Source organism: Pteropus medius, unplaced genomic scaffold (assembly GCF_902729225.1).
Source record: "Pteropus medius unplaced genomic scaffold, Ma_sr-lr_union100, whole genome shotgun sequence".
NCBI classification, from domain to species: domain Eukaryota; kingdom Metazoa; phylum Chordata; class Mammalia; order Chiroptera; family Pteropodidae; genus Pteropus; species Pteropus medius.
In genome coordinates, this window is record NW_024340692.1 from 15475914 (window position 1) to 15496173 (window position 20260).

The 20260-nt window shown below is 41.7% G+C and overlaps 1 protein-coding gene and 1 long non-coding RNA gene across 2 annotated transcripts in view; one reads left to right on the plus strand and one right to left on the minus strand.

Moving 5' to 3' along the window:
* Positions 1-2846: 2846 nt before the first annotated feature.
* LOC120622903 (uncharacterized) lies at positions 2847-4537 on the plus strand. Its single transcript, XR_005658594.1, has 2 exons — positions 2847-3077; positions 4283-4537. It is a non-coding gene; the product is annotated as an uncharacterized LOC120622903 (long non-coding RNA).
* An 11668-nt stretch (positions 4538-16205) lies between these two features.
* DOCK8 (dedicator of cytokinesis 8) overlaps positions 16206-20260 on the minus strand; it is a 201280-nt gene continuing 197225 nt past the window's right edge. Inside the window, exons 46-47 of the mRNA XM_039888606.1 lie at positions 19764-19934; positions 16206-19339 (exon numbers count right to left, since the gene is read on the minus strand). Coding sequence (XP_039744540.1) covers positions 19279-19339; positions 19764-19934 — 232 coding nt within the window. The 3' untranslated portion in view covers positions 16206-19278. The remainder of the gene's footprint in view (positions 19340-19763; positions 19935-20260) is intronic.

Genomic DNA, 20260 nt, shown 5'->3' on the forward strand with positions numbered 1-20260 from the left:
TCATTTGAAATTATTCCTGCTTTAAGAGATGAAAAACTCCAAGTCAAACTGGCTTAAGACAAAGGGGAACTTTTTGGCTCATATAAACCGAAAAGTCCATGGGAAGCTGACTCCAGGTTCGGCTTTCATCAGAGTCTCAAACAGTGGCCTCAGGACTCAGTTTTTTCTCCATCTCTTAGATCTCCCTTCTGCAGTTATTGCTTCATTCTCAGGTTCTACGTGATGGCGCCTTGTAGCCCCAGGCTCCTGTCATCATTACTGGAAACAGGCCCAGCCAAAAGGAATGTGGGAATCTCTCCCAACTCCTCAGCTAATATCTCCTTGTCAGTGCAGAAGGGCATGAGAGATCTTTTCGGGATTATGGAAATATTCTATATTCCAATATTCTCAGATTGTTGTTACGATTACTCTGTAAATATACTAAAAAGTCATTGAATTGTGCACTTTAAAAAAGAGTGATTTTTATGGTATATGTTATTTCAATAAAACCATTAAAAATGGATTTTCCTTGTATCTCTTTAGCTGTGAGGGGGTCACACGCCCATTTCTGAATCTATCACTGGGTAGGAGGAATGTGATGTTCTGATTGGCCAGGACTGAGTACCACACACAAGCCCTAGAGACAGGGGTAAAGTCAGTTTCATCCATAGTACAGGAACTAACAGTGGGCAGAGGATGGTTTGCCAGTTGAAAAGTAGGTTAATAGATTTTGCTCCCTAAGACCCAAAGACCAAAGACTGTCACATACCTGTCTTGTGTGAAGCCTAACTTTTGCTTTTCTTGACTTCTCCGTGGCACATGCCAAGGTAGAATGAACCACTTACAGGATTCTTATTCTCAGAATTATTGACAGTAGTCATCTACAGATAAATGCAGAGAGTCCTTGTCTCTTGGCTCAAGCATGTTCTTTTCTGCTGTGTTAACTGAGCTTGGGCCCTGCTGCAGGCCAGAGATATGGAAGCAGTCCTGTGTCACCCCTCCGTGCCCCACTCCACAAGCCAACAGCCTTCTGCTCCCTGAGAACAAATCAGAAACAAATCCTCCACCTTTATTATTATTATTATTTTTTTTTTGTCATTTTACACCCTTTATCTCACCTCTCACTATCTCTTTCAAACTTGATTCTCAGTGCTTGTGACTGTGGGTCCAAAGGATGAGGTAATGGATTAGAATGAGCTGTGTAGCTAGCTCTAGTTTAACTGATTTTCCAGGGCACAGAGAGAAATAGTGCTTGAGGCTCTTTTTACTTTATTGAAGGAAGAATGGCAAAATCAAACAAAAGCGGACATATCCGGAGTGCTAAGAGTAGAGGCACTGTGTTGAGCACTCTATATTCATTGTTCTTTTAATCTTTATAACAACCTCAAAAGGTGGATAATCTTATCCACATTTTATATGTGAGAAAACTGGCTCCTAGATGTGATTGAAGGCAGCAAAGCCAGTCTGAGGTAGACCTGGGCTTGGAGTTGGGGCTATCTGTCTGTAAGGCAGGAACTTTTAACCACTAGCTGCCTGTCTGCTTCTAACAAGTCTGGATGTGGTCTGCAGGTCCCTTCACCGTCAAGGCCAGTGTCCTTGAAACCCTTGGTTTCCAGTGGAAGGGAAGTCAACTTGTCTCAGCTCACCTGTGGCAGAAGCAGCGAGGAGCTGCTGCTGATCTGGTTCTACAAAGCTGAGGGTGCAGTTCCTGGGGCTGCAAATTGACAGCCCACCTGCTATAGATGGGCACAAATGGATCTGTTTGGCCAACACCATATTGTTAGTAGTAGCTGTTGTTTTTAATAAAGTTGAATGCCCTTCAAGGGGCATCTTCTCTTCAATTCACTCCTATTTTAAGCACTCCTTAGAGCATTTTCCCAGTTACTTCACTCCTGTATGTTAGCTGTCTGACACTTAGAAACATTTGCCTTTACATCTCTGAAAGAGCTGGCAAGTTGTCAGGAGTACCCGCCCAGCCCCCTTCTCCACCCTGAAGTGTCAGAGGTTGGAGTGGAAAATAGAAAGAACACTGGTTCTCATGTACCCAATGGCATATTTACATGAGAAACTATAAACTTCAGTCTCATTATGGATCAAAGAGGTTTTTAGGGGCAGGACCAAGGACCTAACCATCATTGTATACAACTTTCTCCCAACTAACCTAATCTTCATATTAGCCTTATAAAGCACACGCTTCTGTAATTCCCATTTGACAGGCGAGAAAACTAAGAAAACAACTCACCCAGTTGCCATAACCGACTCACATTTACAGAAATCAGATCTTAAGCCCTGGCTCTCAACCACTATTCACTCCCGTATTCTCAGCCTTCCCTGAAAATTAGGGTCACCTGGGGAGATCTTTAGGCTACCAGTGTCTGATTTAAACCCAAACCAAGCCAATCTGAACCTCTAAGGGCTGGGGCTGAGGCATCCTTAGTGGGCACATTTTTAAAAAGTATATCAGGTGATTCTAATGTGGTGAGAATGCTGTACTATTTGAAGAGCAGATGATACATATTCACACATCCAATGAGTGCTTTGTTTGGGAGGTGGGGACTGCTTACATCAAATGAAAGGCCAGCAGAGGCCTCTGGGCTGTGGAGTGTATGTTCACACATCCACAGAAATGGTTCAGTAACAGGAGGTAGGATTGTATAATGGTTAACAGTTGACAGAAGATTTGGGTTTGAATCTGTGCCGCTCATTGACTGTATGACTTTGGGCATGTTATTTTACCCCTCTGAGCCTCAATTTATTCATCACTAAAGAGGGGATAATAATGGCCCCCACCTTGAAGTTTGTTTTGGAGAAGCAAGTGAGGGCATGCATGTATTGAGCTTAGCACAGATTCTGGCATCTTGTGAGCAGTGAGTCACTGTTAGCTACTAATGGCAATTACTACACCACTAAATGCATGCTACAAATACCAAGCAGCTTCAAAGACAAAGTCAAACTCTGAAAAGGGTTTCTGCCTCTTCATTTCTGATCATCAAGTTTTTAGAATTACCCTCTTCACTTGAAAACTGAACACATTTGCCCGCCATGGTGGATGTGCATGGGAGTACTTGTCCTAGAGGTGGACCATTAGCAGCCTGTTGGTAAGTCCACAAACAGGCAGCAGGGTTGAGCGTGGAGCAGGCACTAGAGAGGGAGCTCTAAGGGCTCTGATTGCCAGGGGTGGGGTCCAGCTAGGGAATGGGTCCCTAGGAAAAGCTTTCGGTTCCTGGTAAGGGATACATTAGAGGCTGAGGAGGAGCGGGACCCAGGCTCAGAACAGAATGGGTGATGGGAAGCCAGTTTTAGGGTCTGGGGAGGAAGTTGGGGGGTCTTTCACAAGAATCCAAAGACCCCTCCAACCATTTTTTTTTACTGTCCTCACCACTTGACAGTTTCTCTGAGTCATTTATCCTTTTAAGCCCAAAACAAGCCTTGACTATTCTATGGCTCTTGGTGGATCAATCTAGATAAAAGTTAGCAATGTTGCCTCTGAGTGACTATTGGCGTTCGAGTAATTTTGCCTGACATTGTTAGTTGCCTTTGTATGAGCATACCTTGTTTTAAAATATTTTTGAGTTCCTAGAGGATGGAGATCATATCTTATACTTCTAGGCAACCCCGCCTCCTCCTAACACAAAGGTTTACACAGTACTCGGCTCTTAATAGATAAAAGTGCATTATTTCCACAAACATCACAGAACCCAGAAGTCAAAGAAGGCTTAAGGATCTTTTAGTCCAGGAGTGGCAAACCGTCCCCTTGATCCACAGGCCAAATCCTGCAGAGATATTTTATTTGGCCAGGCCAGTCTCCCCACCCCACCCCCCATTATTTTTAAGTTTGGATGCCTGTAGGTTGGGGTGTGCCTATCCAGTCCTCAGTTGTTTAATCCACTTCCTAATGCCTTAACATTTCACACAATTTATTCACCTGACCCCTAAAGGCATTTGAGTCTGTGAGCCCTAATTTGAGTCTAGCTTCCTAAGTTCTTGGATCTTCCCCATAACATCTCTTAAATACATGGTTCTCTTGCCTATGCTTCCAGAGGTAGGGAGCGTATGAGGACTGAAGAGTGAAAAAATAAAATGGAGTCACTATATTCAAGGTAGTAAACTACTAAAATCCAGTTGGCTGAGGCATGAAGAAATGATTCTATGCTTGCTTTAACTAGTGTAGGAACTTAAACTTTTTAACTCTCCAGTTATGCCTGGAGATAGATACAGATATAGATATAAATGTCATATAGAATATAAAAGTTATATATATATTTACATATTCTATAGCTAATCCTATGAATACTCCCTGAAGGACACTTAGGAAAGAATGTTTATGTATCCACACTGCCTGACATCCATCATCCAAACCACTGGACATCTGGAAGACTACCATCTCAGACCAACCCAGAGGCTAAGAATGCAGGACCGAATCCTCTCAAGAATGTACTTTTTACTGGAAGAATACTTAGCTTTTCTTTCTTTTTCAGAACACTCTTGGTATTGCTGAGCTGTGTTTATGATGTGCAAACTCTAAAACCCTTTAATAAATTTTTGCTATTTATTTCTAGCCAAAGCCTTCTGATTCTTTATATCGGTTGAGAGGATTTTGTTCCATTGGTGGAAAGTTGTGACCGAAAGAGTTCTCCCTGAATGAAAATCATAACTTAGAGCCACCAGCCAAAATTAACCTGCTACAAATTAATGACTTTAAATCATTTTGGTAGTTCACTGTTTACTGCTGAATACCTTTCCCATCCACCAGCATCCCATCACAAGATTGTTATCGCCTTTTAGGTACATTTTCCAACCTGTTCTAAGAAGAAGACAGGGAATTTAGAACCATATTGGACTTTGTTCTGCAACTATGGTCATCTGAAGATGACTTTAGCAAATATTCTTCTTTACTCTTGCAGAATATTGGTTGCATGTGTCCATCTAAACTTTAGTACTTGAGATTGAACTTTCGCAGTCATCTTGGAATCATCTTATGTCTGTCTAGCTCATCTGCCTATGGGTGAGTTGAGAGTTAAGGATGCACCGGCACCCCAGAAGATTGAAATTTGAGGATATGATAGATCTAAGTAGATCTTATCTCACATTGCCCTATTAGGCCTAGACATTTTCACGGCTTTATTCTGTACAGAAGTTAGCTCGTGCCTGAATGCACAGGAATGCAACCCCAGCAATTATTTACCAGATGGAATGTGTTTTTTGTGTTTCTCTCTGTCTTAAGGGAACTCTGTCAAAGCTTTTGGTTCTAGTTTTGATGGAGTGGATTGTAGACTTGTTATAACCTGATGAGTGGGGAAAAATTCCATATTTTTCTGTTTTCAGGAAAAATAATCTCTACACGAAAGGCCATCTGGAGAACTGGGTATATAATAAATCACTGTTAACATCACTTATACTTACTGGGAGCCCAGTTATTTTCTTGCAAGTAGAGACAGGAGGACACAGTATTGGCTTCTGAAAACAATGTTGTCATGAACTTCCTTGTGGGAGAGCCAAAAGTCAGAAAGACCCTGGTTATTAGTCTGAGAAGAAGGGAGATACTATAGTGGGGGAAATGGAAGACCCTTTGGATTTTTCTCTTCTCCTTCATCTGTAGTCCCTGTGAAAATCAAATATATTTTTATCCTAGGTAGCTTTTCTTATATACTTTTAGAAAGTATTTGCAGTGATTCGTTCACCTTAATCAAGATGCACATTTACAAATCAATGGCACTGAATCAACTTAAGCGAGTCATCTAACTCCCTTAGCCTCTCTTCCATTTGGAATAATAGAAATGCACCTAATGTGACTAACCTCCTGGCACAGGGGTAATCAGTACACATGAATTCTCTTCTCTTGTAAGTAAGAAGTCCCAAAGAAGAGAGAGTCTACATGTAAATAATTATGCTATTTAAAAGCATAATTTCAAACAGCAAAATAATTAGATACAATCTGAATATTAAACAATAAGCTGTTTAAATCGGTTGTGTGTTGTAGATATTACCCTTCTTCCATTAACAGATTCTACCCTCCCCCATCTCCCCGTTAAAGGAGTGGAAAATCAACTCAGAAAAGGCCACTTTGCCCTTCTTTTTCATCACAGCGATGATGAAAAAGAACATGATCCAGTTGGACACATGATCCAATCCAGGTCAAAGGCCTTCTCTTAGATTTTTCTGTTGAAAAGACTTTGTCTTCCCTTTTTGGTGGAGAGTTATATGACTGACTCCCCTACATTTGCAGGTGGCATGGCCCCCATCATGTGGAGAAGCCTAAAGAATGAGCAGTGAGGAGCTCTGGTGATAACAAGCCTCTGGCTCCCAACACTTAAGACCTGGTTCTTGCAGTTTAGTGAGCAGCACCAGTATTTTCTCTTTAAATTCCCCATTTCCTAAACTAGTTGGAATTGGCTTTATGTTACTTGCAAGTGCAAGAGTGTACAGCAACAGTTTATTCAGCCATTAACACATAATTAGGAAGACTATAGCAGCATAAAAGCGATTTTGATGAATTTTACAAATAACACCATATAAATTTATGTGAATGATATGTGTAGTAGCTATTTAAAATAATCATGTATATGCAAAACAGGTGGAAGAGAAATACCTTACAGATGTAATGGATATTTAACATGGTAGAGTTATGGGTGATTTTGTTTTCCTTCATATAATAGGATCAAAAATTTATCAAACTACATTCAGTGTGCAAAGTAAATGATCAAATCCTCATCGGCTTCCATTTCATTGACCATTATTAGTAACCGTATCTTAGGCTCTTTGATTAGAAAATAATTTTGGTTTAAAGAGTTGTTTTTGTATTTGTTTTAAGGTAACTGACAAAGCTTGTATTGTTTGCTGACCTCCTTTCTGAGATGAGTCCTTGGTGTATTGTGGTAACAAGTGTGAGACCTTGTGGTAACAGGAGAGAGTGAGCTTTAGATTTGCACATCTATGATCAGGATTGGTGTTATGGACTGAAGGTTTGTGTCCCCCAGCCCACCCCCAATTCATATGCTGAAGCCCTAACCCCCAATGTGATGGTATTTGGAGATGGGTCCTTTGGGAGGTAATTAGGGTTAAATGAGGTCATGAGGGTAGGGCTAATACCTCTAATCATGGGATTAGTGGCCTTATAAGAAGAGAGGTCTTCGTCTCCCTCTCTGCATGCACATACCTAGGAAAGACCATATAAGCACACAGAGAGAACTTGGTCGTCTACAAGCCAGGAATCGAATCATCTGGTACCTTGATTTTGGACTTCTCAGCCTCCAGAACTATGAGAAAATTAATGTCTGTTGTGTAAGCTACCCAGCTAGGATGTTTTGTTATGGCAGCCTGAGCTGCCCAAGACCATTGGTGCTAATGTTTTTAGCAATGTCTCTGGGGACCCAGCTGACTGAACTGTCGATGTCTGTGCTTGGGGAAACTGTGACTTCTGGTTCAGTCGGAGTTTCAGGGTCTTTCCTTGTGACTTGCTCCCAGCCCCCACCTTGGCTTGGTGGCCCTGCAGACCTCTGTGTCTTAGCCACATCCTTCATCTGGTAACTGGTGTATGCTGGCCTGCCCATAGCGAAGCTAATTCAGGGGGGAAAAACTTTAGAAAAACACTTCTATCTTTTTTGCTTTTGCTCACTTTGGCTTAGAAGTCAGACATTAATTCCAATGCTTCCAATTAAAAATTGTTAACACAAAAAAGAAAAAAAATCCAGTAAATAAGATGAGTTAGTACTTAATACACTCCTTATAAAAAACAATAAGCTCTCAGAAAAAGGCAACAGTTATTATTTATAATATTATTTCTATTGATGTCCAGGAAGATGAGCATCTTAGTATGCACAGATGAGAGTTGATCATGGCAAAGATCTTGGTACAACCTGATCTTTCCACAGCTAAACAAGAGTAGTTAAGGTGCTTTGGGAAGACAGAGAATCCTGGCTGAGATGGAAACATGGGGTTAGCCTTCTCCTTTTCTTTTGGATGGAAATCTGGGAGACCAGGTTCTTGCCCAGGTTTGGCTAACACTGTGGGCAGGCCATGTAAGGTCTTCTCTATGATTTAGTTTCCTTACCCATAAAATAAGAGGTTTGGACATCATCAGATAATTGCTGAGGTTTCTATTCATTTTGGAGTCCTGGGAAAATGATATCCTTAGACATGGGAAAGTCTAGACTACTCCATAGAGGTACACTGTCACCCTGACATCGACATCTCTTTGCCTTTTGTCCTCCTCTGATCTCTCCCATGTTTAACCCCAATTGATGGGGGAAAAGGTGAAGAAATATGGGAATAGAAAGAGAAAAGGGGGGATGGGTAGCAAGAGGGATAAACAAAATGGCAGATATGGAGAGTGGAGGGAAGACACAGAAATTACACTTACACTTTTAGAGAAAGGACACAGGGAAAAGGTAGGGGGTGGTAAAAAAAACAAATGTTAACCTTCTTTTGCTCATCAAATAAAACAACAGCTGACATTTATTAAGCCCTTGTCCTAGACCTGACACCTTATTGAATGTGTCACATGTGTTATTTAGTCCTCACACATCTCATTTTACATATAAGAGACTGAGGCTTACTTAAGTTCATCAATTTGCCCAACATCTCTGTCTTAGTTTGTTTGGGCTGCTATAACAAAGTACCACAGACTGGGTGGCTTATAAACAACAAAACATTATTTCTCATAACGTGGAGGCTGTAAGTCTGAGTTCAAGGTGCTGGCATATTCAGTGCCCGGTGAGGTTTTTCTTCCAGGTTGCAGAAGGCCTCTTTTTTGCCATGTCCTTACATGGTAGAAAGAGAGTGAGAGAGGTCTGTGGGGTCCCTTTTATAAGGACACTATTCTCATTCATGAGGGCTCCACATTCATGTCCTAATTATCTCCCAAAGGCCCCATCTAATACTACCATATTGGGGGGGGAGGATTCAACATATGAATTGTGGGGGTGGGGCGGGTACAAACATTCAATTCATTGCAATCACTAATGAGTAAGAGACAGGACTAGGAATTGATCCCGAATATCTTTGATTCCAGAGCTGTGCTCATAAACACAAGTGCACGCTGCTTTCTTGCCCAGAATCTCCTCTCTGCTGTGGAATGTCACTATTTTGCTTAAGGCTGACTTAGCATTTAACCTTGGTGTCATAGCTGACCTAGTATGATGAGTTCATGACCCGCAGACAGACAGACAGGCACCTACCTACACACTCACTCACTGCTTGATGACACTCAAAAAGGCTCTGTAAAGAAAATTCTAATATAAATAGAAAGTCTTTTTTTTGTTAGATGCCATCACATGGGGACAGCTGTTTCAACTTCTTAATTAACTCTGGCTTAATCTAATGTTGAAATCAACTCTTGTTCCTTCTGGACACATTCCCAGATGACCCCAGATGCCTGGGGGATAATATACATATAAATAAGTGGTGACTACCCCTGGGAGATAATATACATATAAATAAGTGGTGACTACCCCTAGCTAATCATATCAAAGTTTTTTAGTATCGCCCCTTCCAGAAAACCAGAGTAAGCCTCATTATAGGGCACTTCTAGGTCACCCAGGATCATAGGAATTATGGTAGGGGATGACGGAGCTGTGATGTGATGGTGCCCCATTAAGCATCTTTTACATGTTGATCATTTCCTTGTCTGACATTTCAATTGTGGAATTTGTGAGGAAACTAGGGAAAGACTACATCAGATCCCCACCCAATGGTCTCTGGGGTCCATGCTCCTTCTCTGGACCATTCTTTGTTTCATTGTAGAAATATTAGATGGATCTTGGAATCGGTCAGACTCAGGTTCAAATTCTGCCTCTGCCACTTACTGACTGGAGCAGTGGGGGCCGATCCCTCGCCTATGGAACCACAGTAACCTCTCTTGTAAACAGGAATCACAGCTCAGGTTGTTGTGAGGATCAGGTGAGCCAGCACACACAAAGTACCAGCACAGGGCCTGGAGCACAGCAAGTGTTCAGTCACTGAATTCTTTCTTTCTGTTTCAGTTATCTATTGCTGGAAAACAAACCATCCTGCGTAAGTGGCCCCAAGGACTATGCCCATTTGCAATGAGAGCTTTAGTGAACTTTACTTGAGTAACAACCAGGTATTTGCTCAAGGTTCTGCAGCCTAGGTTGGGCTCAGGTGAGTGGCTTTTCTGCTGACCTAACTTGGAGTCATTCATGCATTCATGTTTCCTATTAGGAGATGCAGCTGGGGCCAGAAATCCAGGATGGCCTCACTCCCATGTCAAGTACCTTGTTTGGGATGGCTGGAACAGCTAGAACCTCTCAGGGATCCCTCTCTTTCCATGAGGTCACTCCATCAGGGTGGCCAGCTTCATAAGTGTGCAACATGTGCAATCGCATAGGGCCCCATACTCAGAAAAGCTTCTGTTTGATTTAACGCTCTATGGCCACTGCCTTGAAATCCTTAATAATTTTTAAACAAGGGACTCTGCATTTTCATTTCACACTTGGGTTCTGCAAATTATGTAGCCAATCCTTATAGCCAGATCTCTTTCCACAATGGCTCAGAGCTCCAAGAGGGTGAAAAAAGAAGTTGGCAAGCTTCTTAAGAGCTAGGCCAGAACTCACACAGTATCATTTCACTGTATTCTATGGGCCAAAGTAATTTACAAGGCCATCCGTATTCAAGGGAGGAGTAAGAAAGTCTTTGAGGCCACCCACCTCACCTCCATTTCCTACCTGCAGCGCTCCCATGAGCAATCAAGTCCCATTAGTGCTCATTTGGTGCTAAGAAGCATAAACCCACTCAAGCTACCTCATAAAGAGAGGGATCTATGGCAGATCCTCACAGAAAAGAGGTTAACCACACCTCAGAAAAGTGGAATGAGAATTAGAAACTCAGGGCCTGAGGCTGTGCCTTGCCTCTCAGAGATCACATTGGTTCCCTTGGTCAGTCGGCCATGGTCTAGGGGGAGCAGCAGGAATCTAGTCACTCAGAAGAGATGACTCCACATTCCAGAGACTGTGGGCAGGGCAGGCCCTGGACAAGGGGCTGTGGATAAGGCGGGCCATGTAACCTGACAGAAATGCTTGTCTATATTTATCATATATTTATGAAGAGTCAAGAATTATGTTTAAGATCATGTTGGGACCTATAGGGATACAACTTGGCCCTAGAGAAAAAGAGCCCATTGTTTTCAATCACATAAGGGCATTTTTTGCTACTTCTGGTTGAAGCAAAGGGGGAAGAGAGTATAAGGATCAGATTACTTTTTATTGTTCCTTGCACCCAGGGAATCAGTCCTGGTTCTTGCTGGCTGCCTCAAGTGTCCTCATGTGGCAACATCACCTACAATGGAGGTTGAGGAGAATTCATTCTGTTACTAAAGAATGTCAATTAACCTCAGAACGAATGAGTGAAGAAGGACTAGAGATTGTACTTTATCTTACTTGATTTTGTCCCACTCCAAGGAAGATGGCAGTTGGACTCTGAGAAGGAGGGATTCCTACATGGATAGCTCCATTCTTTGACCTCTTTCCTCAGTGTGCCCCCACGCTGTTTCTCCCATGCTACCGCCTTACCGTTTCCACTTTAATATCTCCAGTCCAGTGTCCTTACCTCTCTTGGGAAACCCCGTATCTTTGCCCCAGTACATAGTGCTCCTTCTTGAGTCTTTCTTGGTGCCTTCTTGCAAAGTTCAATGTTCATGGCCTCTGTTGGTACTGTGGACTTTCCTGTGCCTAGCTTTGTCATCTGAAAGACAAGGCTCAGTCCAGTAGGTGGACAAGAGATGTCGGTGAGTGGTCCAATCCCAGTGCAGTTTCCCACCAGTGAGAGCTGTGATAGATTTTTTTTTCATTCATTACCTAAGAAATAGGCAACTTCAACCAAGTGAGCACTTGATATTTTCCAGTGGCAACATAATCTAGTGTTATTTGAAGTAATGAGATTTCCTCTATTAACATGACTTTGACCAGCTGCTTGCAAAAATAATAACCTTGGCATTACTTAGTTGAAGAATTTAATTTTTCTAGAGTCTAGTTTACATAACGAGAATTATCACGTGAACTAGAACAGCTCTGTCTTAACTACGTAAGACAGCTAGTGGATAAGAACTTCTTTACTGATAAAAGCAGGGATAGCTCCAGGCCTTAAGGGACTTCTAATCAAATGGAGGGGACAGTCCTATACACAGATAAAACTAAGAAGTGAAAGGTCAATGAAGAGTGAGTGGAAAAGGGAAGAAAGTTTCAAGAAGCAAGGTAGAGTCGGGGATTAGCCTGTGGCTAGGTTCCAAATTGGAGCTCAGGTACACTGTTGGGGACTCTTTTGAACTTCATAGCTATGTGCACATATGTGCTCTCAATGGAGTGGCAGTACTCTTATTTCCTCATCTCTGCAGGAAAGGCGGTCACACTTGCCCACTCAACGATGTGAGCTTGCCATGAGAATGAGAGTTCAGGTGGGTGGAAACCAAGCCTGGGCTCAGGTGGAGGTTCTTCTCAGGAGACTTCCCCAGACCCCTCTCCCCATGACTTCCTCTCACCTTTTCATTCCAAGTACACATTTAGCTGCCCATCCCCCACCCCCGTTCCTCCAGTTGGAGCGGCTCAGAAAGGAGATTTTAGGACTATACCCATTTGCCAGGACATTACCTGATTCTCACTTCGACTCCTTTTCCTGAAGCTTCACAACTCCCAAGGAAAAAGGCACTGAGCCTCCCTGAAATCCTCGGTGGATATCGCACAGCATCCCCTTTTCCCAATTTCCAGCCACTCACTGACTTCTGTGTCCAACGCCAAAAACACCCCACGCACATGCGCATGAATCCTCCCGGTCAGGGTGTGTGCCTGATTTCTCTAAACTCCATTCAAACTGCTGCAGTTGCTAGGGTGCTCTTCGCTCATTTCTCGGTGGATTAGGACTGTTGAGTTTCTTAATCAACTGTTGGGCTCCATGCGATCCTCTTTAGAAATTTTTTGCCTAATAGGCACCTAGAGACATTCACGTCCTGGCTGCAAAGTTGGAGCTGATAAGAGTGGAGCAGCGGAGGCCACAGACAATCCCCAGGCTTCTAAACAAGCAATGTCAGCTAAATTGTTGCAAATCCGTCATGGCTGCTAAGTCCTGTCTTTCTTCCTTATTATTATCAGGGAAAGTTGCCGTTCAGTGGCTTTGTTTCAAGTGGAAGTTAGTGTATTTTGATACCCTCAGGAAGCCCTTACAGATTGGGGGACACAGGCTGTTGGAATCGGTGTATTTACCTCCCAGAGGAATGCACTGGAAATATGCTGCAAGTGAGAAGGGAAGCCAGGTTGGATTGGGTTTCCAGGCGCCCCTGTGTACTCTCTCTGTTCCACTGATAGCCTTTCGTCCTTTACCATGAAGGCCCTTGCTGTTGGCCTTTGCCAGACACTGTACACTAACACTGCAAGTTGAATAGACCAGGCATTTATTTTCTGGTAAGTCAAGCCTCTGTCCTGCTTGCACCTTTGGCTTGCTTTTGATTAATGCTGCCAGCAGCGGATGCAACTGTGTGGGGGCCTGGCTAAACTTTCTAGAGGTGTCAATTGTAAATAGTGCTACCTTACATTTGGAACAGCACTTGTGCGTCTGAAACTTGTCCCATGCATTAATTATCTCACTGGATTTCCTCGGCAGGTTAGAAGACAGAGCAGCTCTTGTCCCTATTCCTCATTAAAAAACCTGAAGCTCAGAGAGGTACAGCGTGTTGGCCAGAGTTGTTAAGACTAGAAAGTGGAAGAATAAGAAACCAGGACTTCTGGCAATCACAGGTGTTTTTTTTAATCTCACTAATAACCCTATAATCCTCTTGGATGACAGAACAATTTGCTCAGTCATGCCATGTTCTCTCATTGCATAAAGGAACTGATAAGGGTCAGGAGAGCTGATTTCTCACCTGTATCCTTTAGAGCTATATCTCCTTGAAAATCACTTCCTTACCCTTGCTACTAGTCATTTGACATCCTCCAATATGTGGAGAAAACAGTAAAGGTGAAATTCATTGAGCTGTTAAGCTAATGCCACAAGGGTCATCATCAAGTAGGAACTGGGTTGATTCAGTAGCATCATTCCAGGGACTGCAATGCTCTCTGGGATGGGCTTGGGGATCAGGAACATGGCAGCTCTCTCCAAACAGTTTTCATCCAAGGTTATGCTGCATTTCCTCTCGTAATTCCAAGGCTGAAAACCTTAATGACGATCAGGGATTTGGCTTTTTAATCAGGCTCTGTGAGGTTGGGTTTACCATGATTAAGGGTAAGGTCTAGGATGATTCACAGGGAGGCATCAGAAAAGAGAAAAAAAAAATCTTATTAATTCTTGCTCATGCATTGATAGTCCAGGAAATGGAAAGCTATTTCTCTGGGGTGAATTGACCCTAATCATCTGTTCTCCTTTAGGAGTCGCTCTTAGCTCGAAGCTACAGAAAAGTCTGGCTGAAATCGTCATGATGGTGACCTTCATTCATTACTTTGGTCTTTTACAAACATTCATTGAGCACCCACTATAGGTCAGGCACTGGGGATACAATAAGGAGCAAAAAGACAATTTTGATGTTTGACTTTTTCCACTCAAATCTAATGTTATTCCATTTCCCTGTTACCCTCATTCTTCTCCCAGTGTTCCTCCCCACGCAGCTCTATAGTTCTGATTCCTGATCATTTGCACCATTTTGTCAGACACTCTACTTTGAATTAACGGTACAGCAAAACATCCTATTCCCCACTCTTCCTCATGATATAAGGCCTGGATCTTCTTTCACATGCTGCAGATCCCCTTCACCTCCCCTCCTGGGGATAGTCTTGCCAGGTCAGAGCTTATGAACCTGATATGAAATGAACTGTTATCTTTATCTCCATACAAGTTCCTCTGAATGCATTTTCTTTAAAGCAAATTGACCTGCAGAGGGCTCATGTGATTTGTTTTGCATCTTTCCCCCTTTCTTCCACATTCTCTGAGGAACTACCAGTTCCTCTGTCACTAGCCATGTAGTTTGAGTTGACATTGACCCCCCCACTTCCAGTGTAAGGAGAGAAACTTGATTAGCATAAACCACTTCAATTAGAGTAAATCCAAGGAATTCTACTGGGGATTCTGGAATACAGAAACTCTCCTCTTTGCGGAGCTTGGTGGTATAAGGTTGTGAGGCTCAAGACTATATTTGCCATGATGGATAAGCCTAGAATTTCCAGGGACCACTGCTGACAGCCTGAGAATGGAGTCCACCAAGAGAAAGCAGAGATGAAAAATGGACCCAGAAGATATATAATGTGGGTCCTGAAACAAGCTGTGTCTGAACCATTACAACCTCTGGATTATTCTATTAAATAAGCCAATGCGCTCAACCATTCCCTTTAAAAATACCAATTTAAGTTTTGTTTTCTGTCCCTTACAAAAGATTGTCAGCTAAGAACTATCTTTAGGCTAGGGCTTGATAAGTGTTGTACTATAGTGTACTAATGGGCTGAGTTATAGATATTTCTTGAGGTTGGTCATGCCAGCCCTCTGGGAGGAATTTAGGGCAGCCAGAGCTCTAGGGCTGGTCATCTCTAGCAGCAAGTAGCTTTGTCCATTTATTCCAGTGGAACAACAAATACAAAATGTTAATGTGCCCTATCATTATGGTGATTTTAAAATATGTTAAAAATTATTTAACAGTCCTCTGTTTGAAATGTAGACCCAAATTCTTCTCCTATTGAATATGGACTGAATTTGGCGCCTTGCTTCTAAAAAATAGAATATAGCAAAAAATATAAGGAAGTATAACTTCTGAGGCTAATCCATAGAAGACGTCGCCACTTTTGCCTTGCTTCTCTTCAATTGCTCACCCTCGAAGCACTCATGCCGTCTGAGGAGAGGTCCACATGGAGAATAACTGAGGTCTCCCATCAACGACCAACACCAACTTTTCAACATTATGAATGAGCCGCCTTGGAAGAGGATCCTCCAGCTTTAGTCAAACCTTCATGTGACAGAAGCTCTGGCCAACCTCTTGTAAGACCTGAAGTCAGATTGCCCAGCTAAACCACTTCTGTAGTCCTAATCCATAGGAACTGAGTGAAATATTCATCGTTAATTATTGTTGTAAGCTAATTAGTCTGGGGGTTATTTGCTACACCTCAATAGATAACATTTATACCCATGATGTGAAAAAGATTGAGAAGCATTGCCATAAGACCAAAAGAACACATTGGATACTATGAACATACCAAGCATTCTGGAATATATCAGAACCTTTAGGTTTTTGTTTGTTTGTTTGTTTTTTGGTAAAATGATAATCAATTGCAGCTTTACAACATTTGAGATAATAAGCATTTAAAAATACATTCAAGGCAAAAATAAAGGCTCCCTGTCTTTGAAAACATACTTGCAACCACAAGGACCAATGCCAGCCTTAAAAGGTTTTGTTTTAAATCAAATCTATTGTTATGGGAAGGACTTACTGAATAGAATTATGGAGTTTAAGAATGCATGGGAATACAAACCCAATCAGATCTATGCAGTACATTCATGTTTCATGTTTCATTTTCCTGAGATTAAGAGATAGTTGACACTTGCACCCTTGGCCTTGCTGAAGGAGAGGAGGCATGAAGTTAATCAGAAGATTTCTCCAATAAACTTTTACTGAAGAATTTTCTAAAGTTAAATCAAGATACCTATCTGGCATATTAGGTTTCTTTAATTTTGGGGAAACAAAAGGCCTAATTTGCTTTATTCTTAGGAATGTTTAAAACGCTTATTTCTTAACCCCATATTTAGAATACATAATCAGAAGACCTATGTCCAAGTTATTTGATTATGCCATTATTTACATAAGTGCAGCAATGCCTTCACTTTATTTAAAGAACAACTAAACTCTCTGGAATTGAGAAAAGAGCAGGGTTAGCTCAGAAAGAGTATGACAGCCCCCAAACCAATGCTGACCGGTCCATACTCCCCAACTCACAAGCTTTCCTTCTGGGTAAATCCCACAGGCTCTGAATCAGAATTCTGTTATTCTTACTCTGGACACGGTTCCCACTACTTTAGTTATCTATATTCTGAGTCCACAGATCAGAAACATCAAGTTTTAAACATTGAGAGCTTCTAGAATTGCACCATCCAATACAGTAGCCATTAGCCATATGTGGTTATTAAGCAGTTGAAATGGAGCTGGTCTTAGTTGATACTAAGCTAAAGTGTAAAATCTGTAAGTGTAAAATACAATATACAAATTTCAAAGACTTAGTATAAAAAAAGAATGTAAAATACCTCATTAATAATTTTTATACTGGTTGCATGTTGAAATAATAATATATCAGGTTAAATAGAACATATTATTAAAATTCATTTCATCTCTTTCTTTTTATGATTATTTTCAATGTGGTTTGTGTTATATTTCTATTGGACAGTGCTGCTCTAGAAGCAGGCCTACTTACACTTATTCATTCGTTTAGTCACTCATCAAATATTTATTGAGTGTCATCTGTGTATTGACCACAGAGCTAGGGGATAGAGATGCAACAGTGAACACAGTTCCTGCATTTGTGAAGCAAGTGGCACCCACTGTGGTAATACAAGAGGGAGTTAAAAAAAGACACCTCATGATAACAGGTATAAAAGCAGGGGACATTTAGTCAGGATATACTAGATCATTAGGAGTACTAGGGCTCTTATGATTAAAACAAAAAACAGCCCTTAGGTGCTAAGTTTAGCACCTAAACCTTATTGTTTGAGGGCAGAATGTAATAGGTGTTGATAATGAGTCACTGAGGAAAGGTTGCATTCCATAGGGCCTGTTCTAGACTGCTGCGTATTATGCCTATACTCATATAGAGTTTCTTTCTCACTAAACTGAGAGACTTTACTGAGGGCAGTAACGATGTTATTTAACCTTGGTCTCACCCACTATCTCCCACATAGAAGATACTAAACAACATATGGAATTAAAATACATCATGTATACTCATTTAAGAAAGCAATTAAGTGTATAATATACTTTAAAAACAGTTGTGCCCCAAATGCTTAAGAAACAAATTTGCCAATTAAACTTAAGCTTTAGTAAAAAAAAAAAAAAAAAAAGTCCTTTCTCGGAATATAAATTAATGCATACATGATGGTATAAACAAAAAGTTCTGGAATATCCAAATTAAATTCCCTCAGGAACACCAAGATTAAATAGCGCAGAAGAGACACAACCCTGGATAGCTCTGTTTGACCAAGGCCACGATTATGCATGTTTCTTCTCTGAAGTGCTTTACAAAACATTAAGAGTTGTCAATATAAAAAACACAAGTTGCAACGGGAAACATTTTGTTTACAATTCTTATTACATTTTTAGTACCAGTCAAGGTAATCAGTCATATTAAAAATATATAATTTAATTCTCAAACAATAATTTTGTTCATCTTTTTCCTAAAGTACATTATCAAAAGAATTCAAAGCTGACTGTATATTTTAAGTGATGTACATATGCTGACAGCACAGTGTTCTGAAATGAAAGCAGAGATATTAGCCTCTTATAAAAATGAACTTGGTTCCAGAGAGGAAGAAAGAATGAGTGAGTGAGCATGAGCATCAGAAGAAAACGCAAAGCATCATAGGAGAATTGTTTCAATTTAAGCGAATGCAGCATCCACGACTTCTGGCCGACGACTCAGAGTACCATGTATCTCCTAATCAATGCCTCGAGTGCGCTCCTCTATAAACGCATGTTAAATTAATAGTAACAATAAAGCAAAAATGACTGTACAACAATTAGTCCACAGCTACCATTAGGGTAGTGAGTTCACAAATGATTAATCCATCCCCAAATTTCCAACCATCATGATTTTTAGATTTCTAGTAAGTCCTCCCCCCACAGACTTACTGAACACGTTTTGTACTCCTGCAAGCTCACCCTCCTTTCTCATAAGGAGGGGATGAATGAAGTTCACTTTGAATAGATTGGTAGACAACTTTTCCATTTCTCCTTGGGCAATATGAGTTTACCCTGTAAATCCAAATATGGGCCAGAGGAAGTCATCTTTCAGGTAAACTATGACTGACCACTCAGCAGGACACACTGTTCATAGCTTGTTTTGTACACGATTATGAAAAACCATGCTTTAATAAATACACAGGCACCCCTCATTAGCCATCCTCCACCACTCCCACCTCTCAGCGTGGCCAAAATCTGATCAGACCCCATTTGGGAGTAATTCCTGTGGGCACTTGGATCCCAAAGCGTCTAGAGTGCTGTCTGGTCAGGAAGCATGCAATCTGTCCTGCGTGGCAAATGTCCTGTCTCAAGTACCAGTGAGTCCTTCTCCAGGGTTACAGGGCCTCAGTCTCCATGGGCGAAGACAGCTTTTCTTAGCTGCCCTGTGACGACTGGGTTTCACATTTCCTGAAACTAGATCTGTGGAAGGAGTCTCTGAAATTAAGGAGAGAGAAAGAGAAAACAGAGGTAAGAAAGATCAATTAGCCTTTTAAAGAGAGGGATGGGGGAAAAAAATCACTCACTGGAAAAGGACATCAATCATGGAGAACTCAGCAAATAAGTAAACAAGAGGTGGTGCTGAGATCCTTTTACACTGCGCCAGAAAAAACACAAGCAGTAAGCTGGCCCTGGGAAGACGGCTGGCAGGAGGCCAACAGAAAGGGGTCCCAGTGAGGTCAGGAGAGACACAGGGAGGATCAAGATGGAAGCAGAACAGATCAAGCTCTGGCAGCGTCTCTGACTCCAGACCCACTCCCAGCCCTTGGAGGTGCTGTACAGCAGAGCGTGCCCTGATGGCCAGGCCCCAGGCCTTATCCTTTACGCCCCAGGAAGGAGGCTTCCTCTGCCTGGTTCTTACCTCTTTTGACTCTCGGCTCTGAATATCGGCTTGTAGAGTTCTGGAATTTTCCGCTCCATCATGGGCCTGAGGTTCTCTTTCAGCTTGTTGTAGTTCTTCTTGAGTTCCTGCTGATATTCTCTCTGGTCTACTGTGATAAGACGCTTGTTTTTCTCTACAGCTTCACCGCATCTGAGGTGCAAATATCAGGGTGAGGAGAAAATGAGGTTTTATTTCGCAGGAGTTTGAAGTGCTTAGAAATATGGAATGATGATACTATTAATATTTCTTGAATAATCTTAGGAGTGTTTGCAAAGTTGATGGTCTATCAAGATCACCTATGTAGCTTTTCAAAATGCAGATCTGGGCCCTAGCCCTATCTCAGACTTAATGAATCAGAATCTCTAAAGGGGCAGCACCGAAAAATCTTTATTTTTGAAAAGTCACCCAGGTGATATTGATGCTTTGACCTGCTCTGTGCCAGGCACTACTCAAGGAGTTTCACATTCATTATCTGG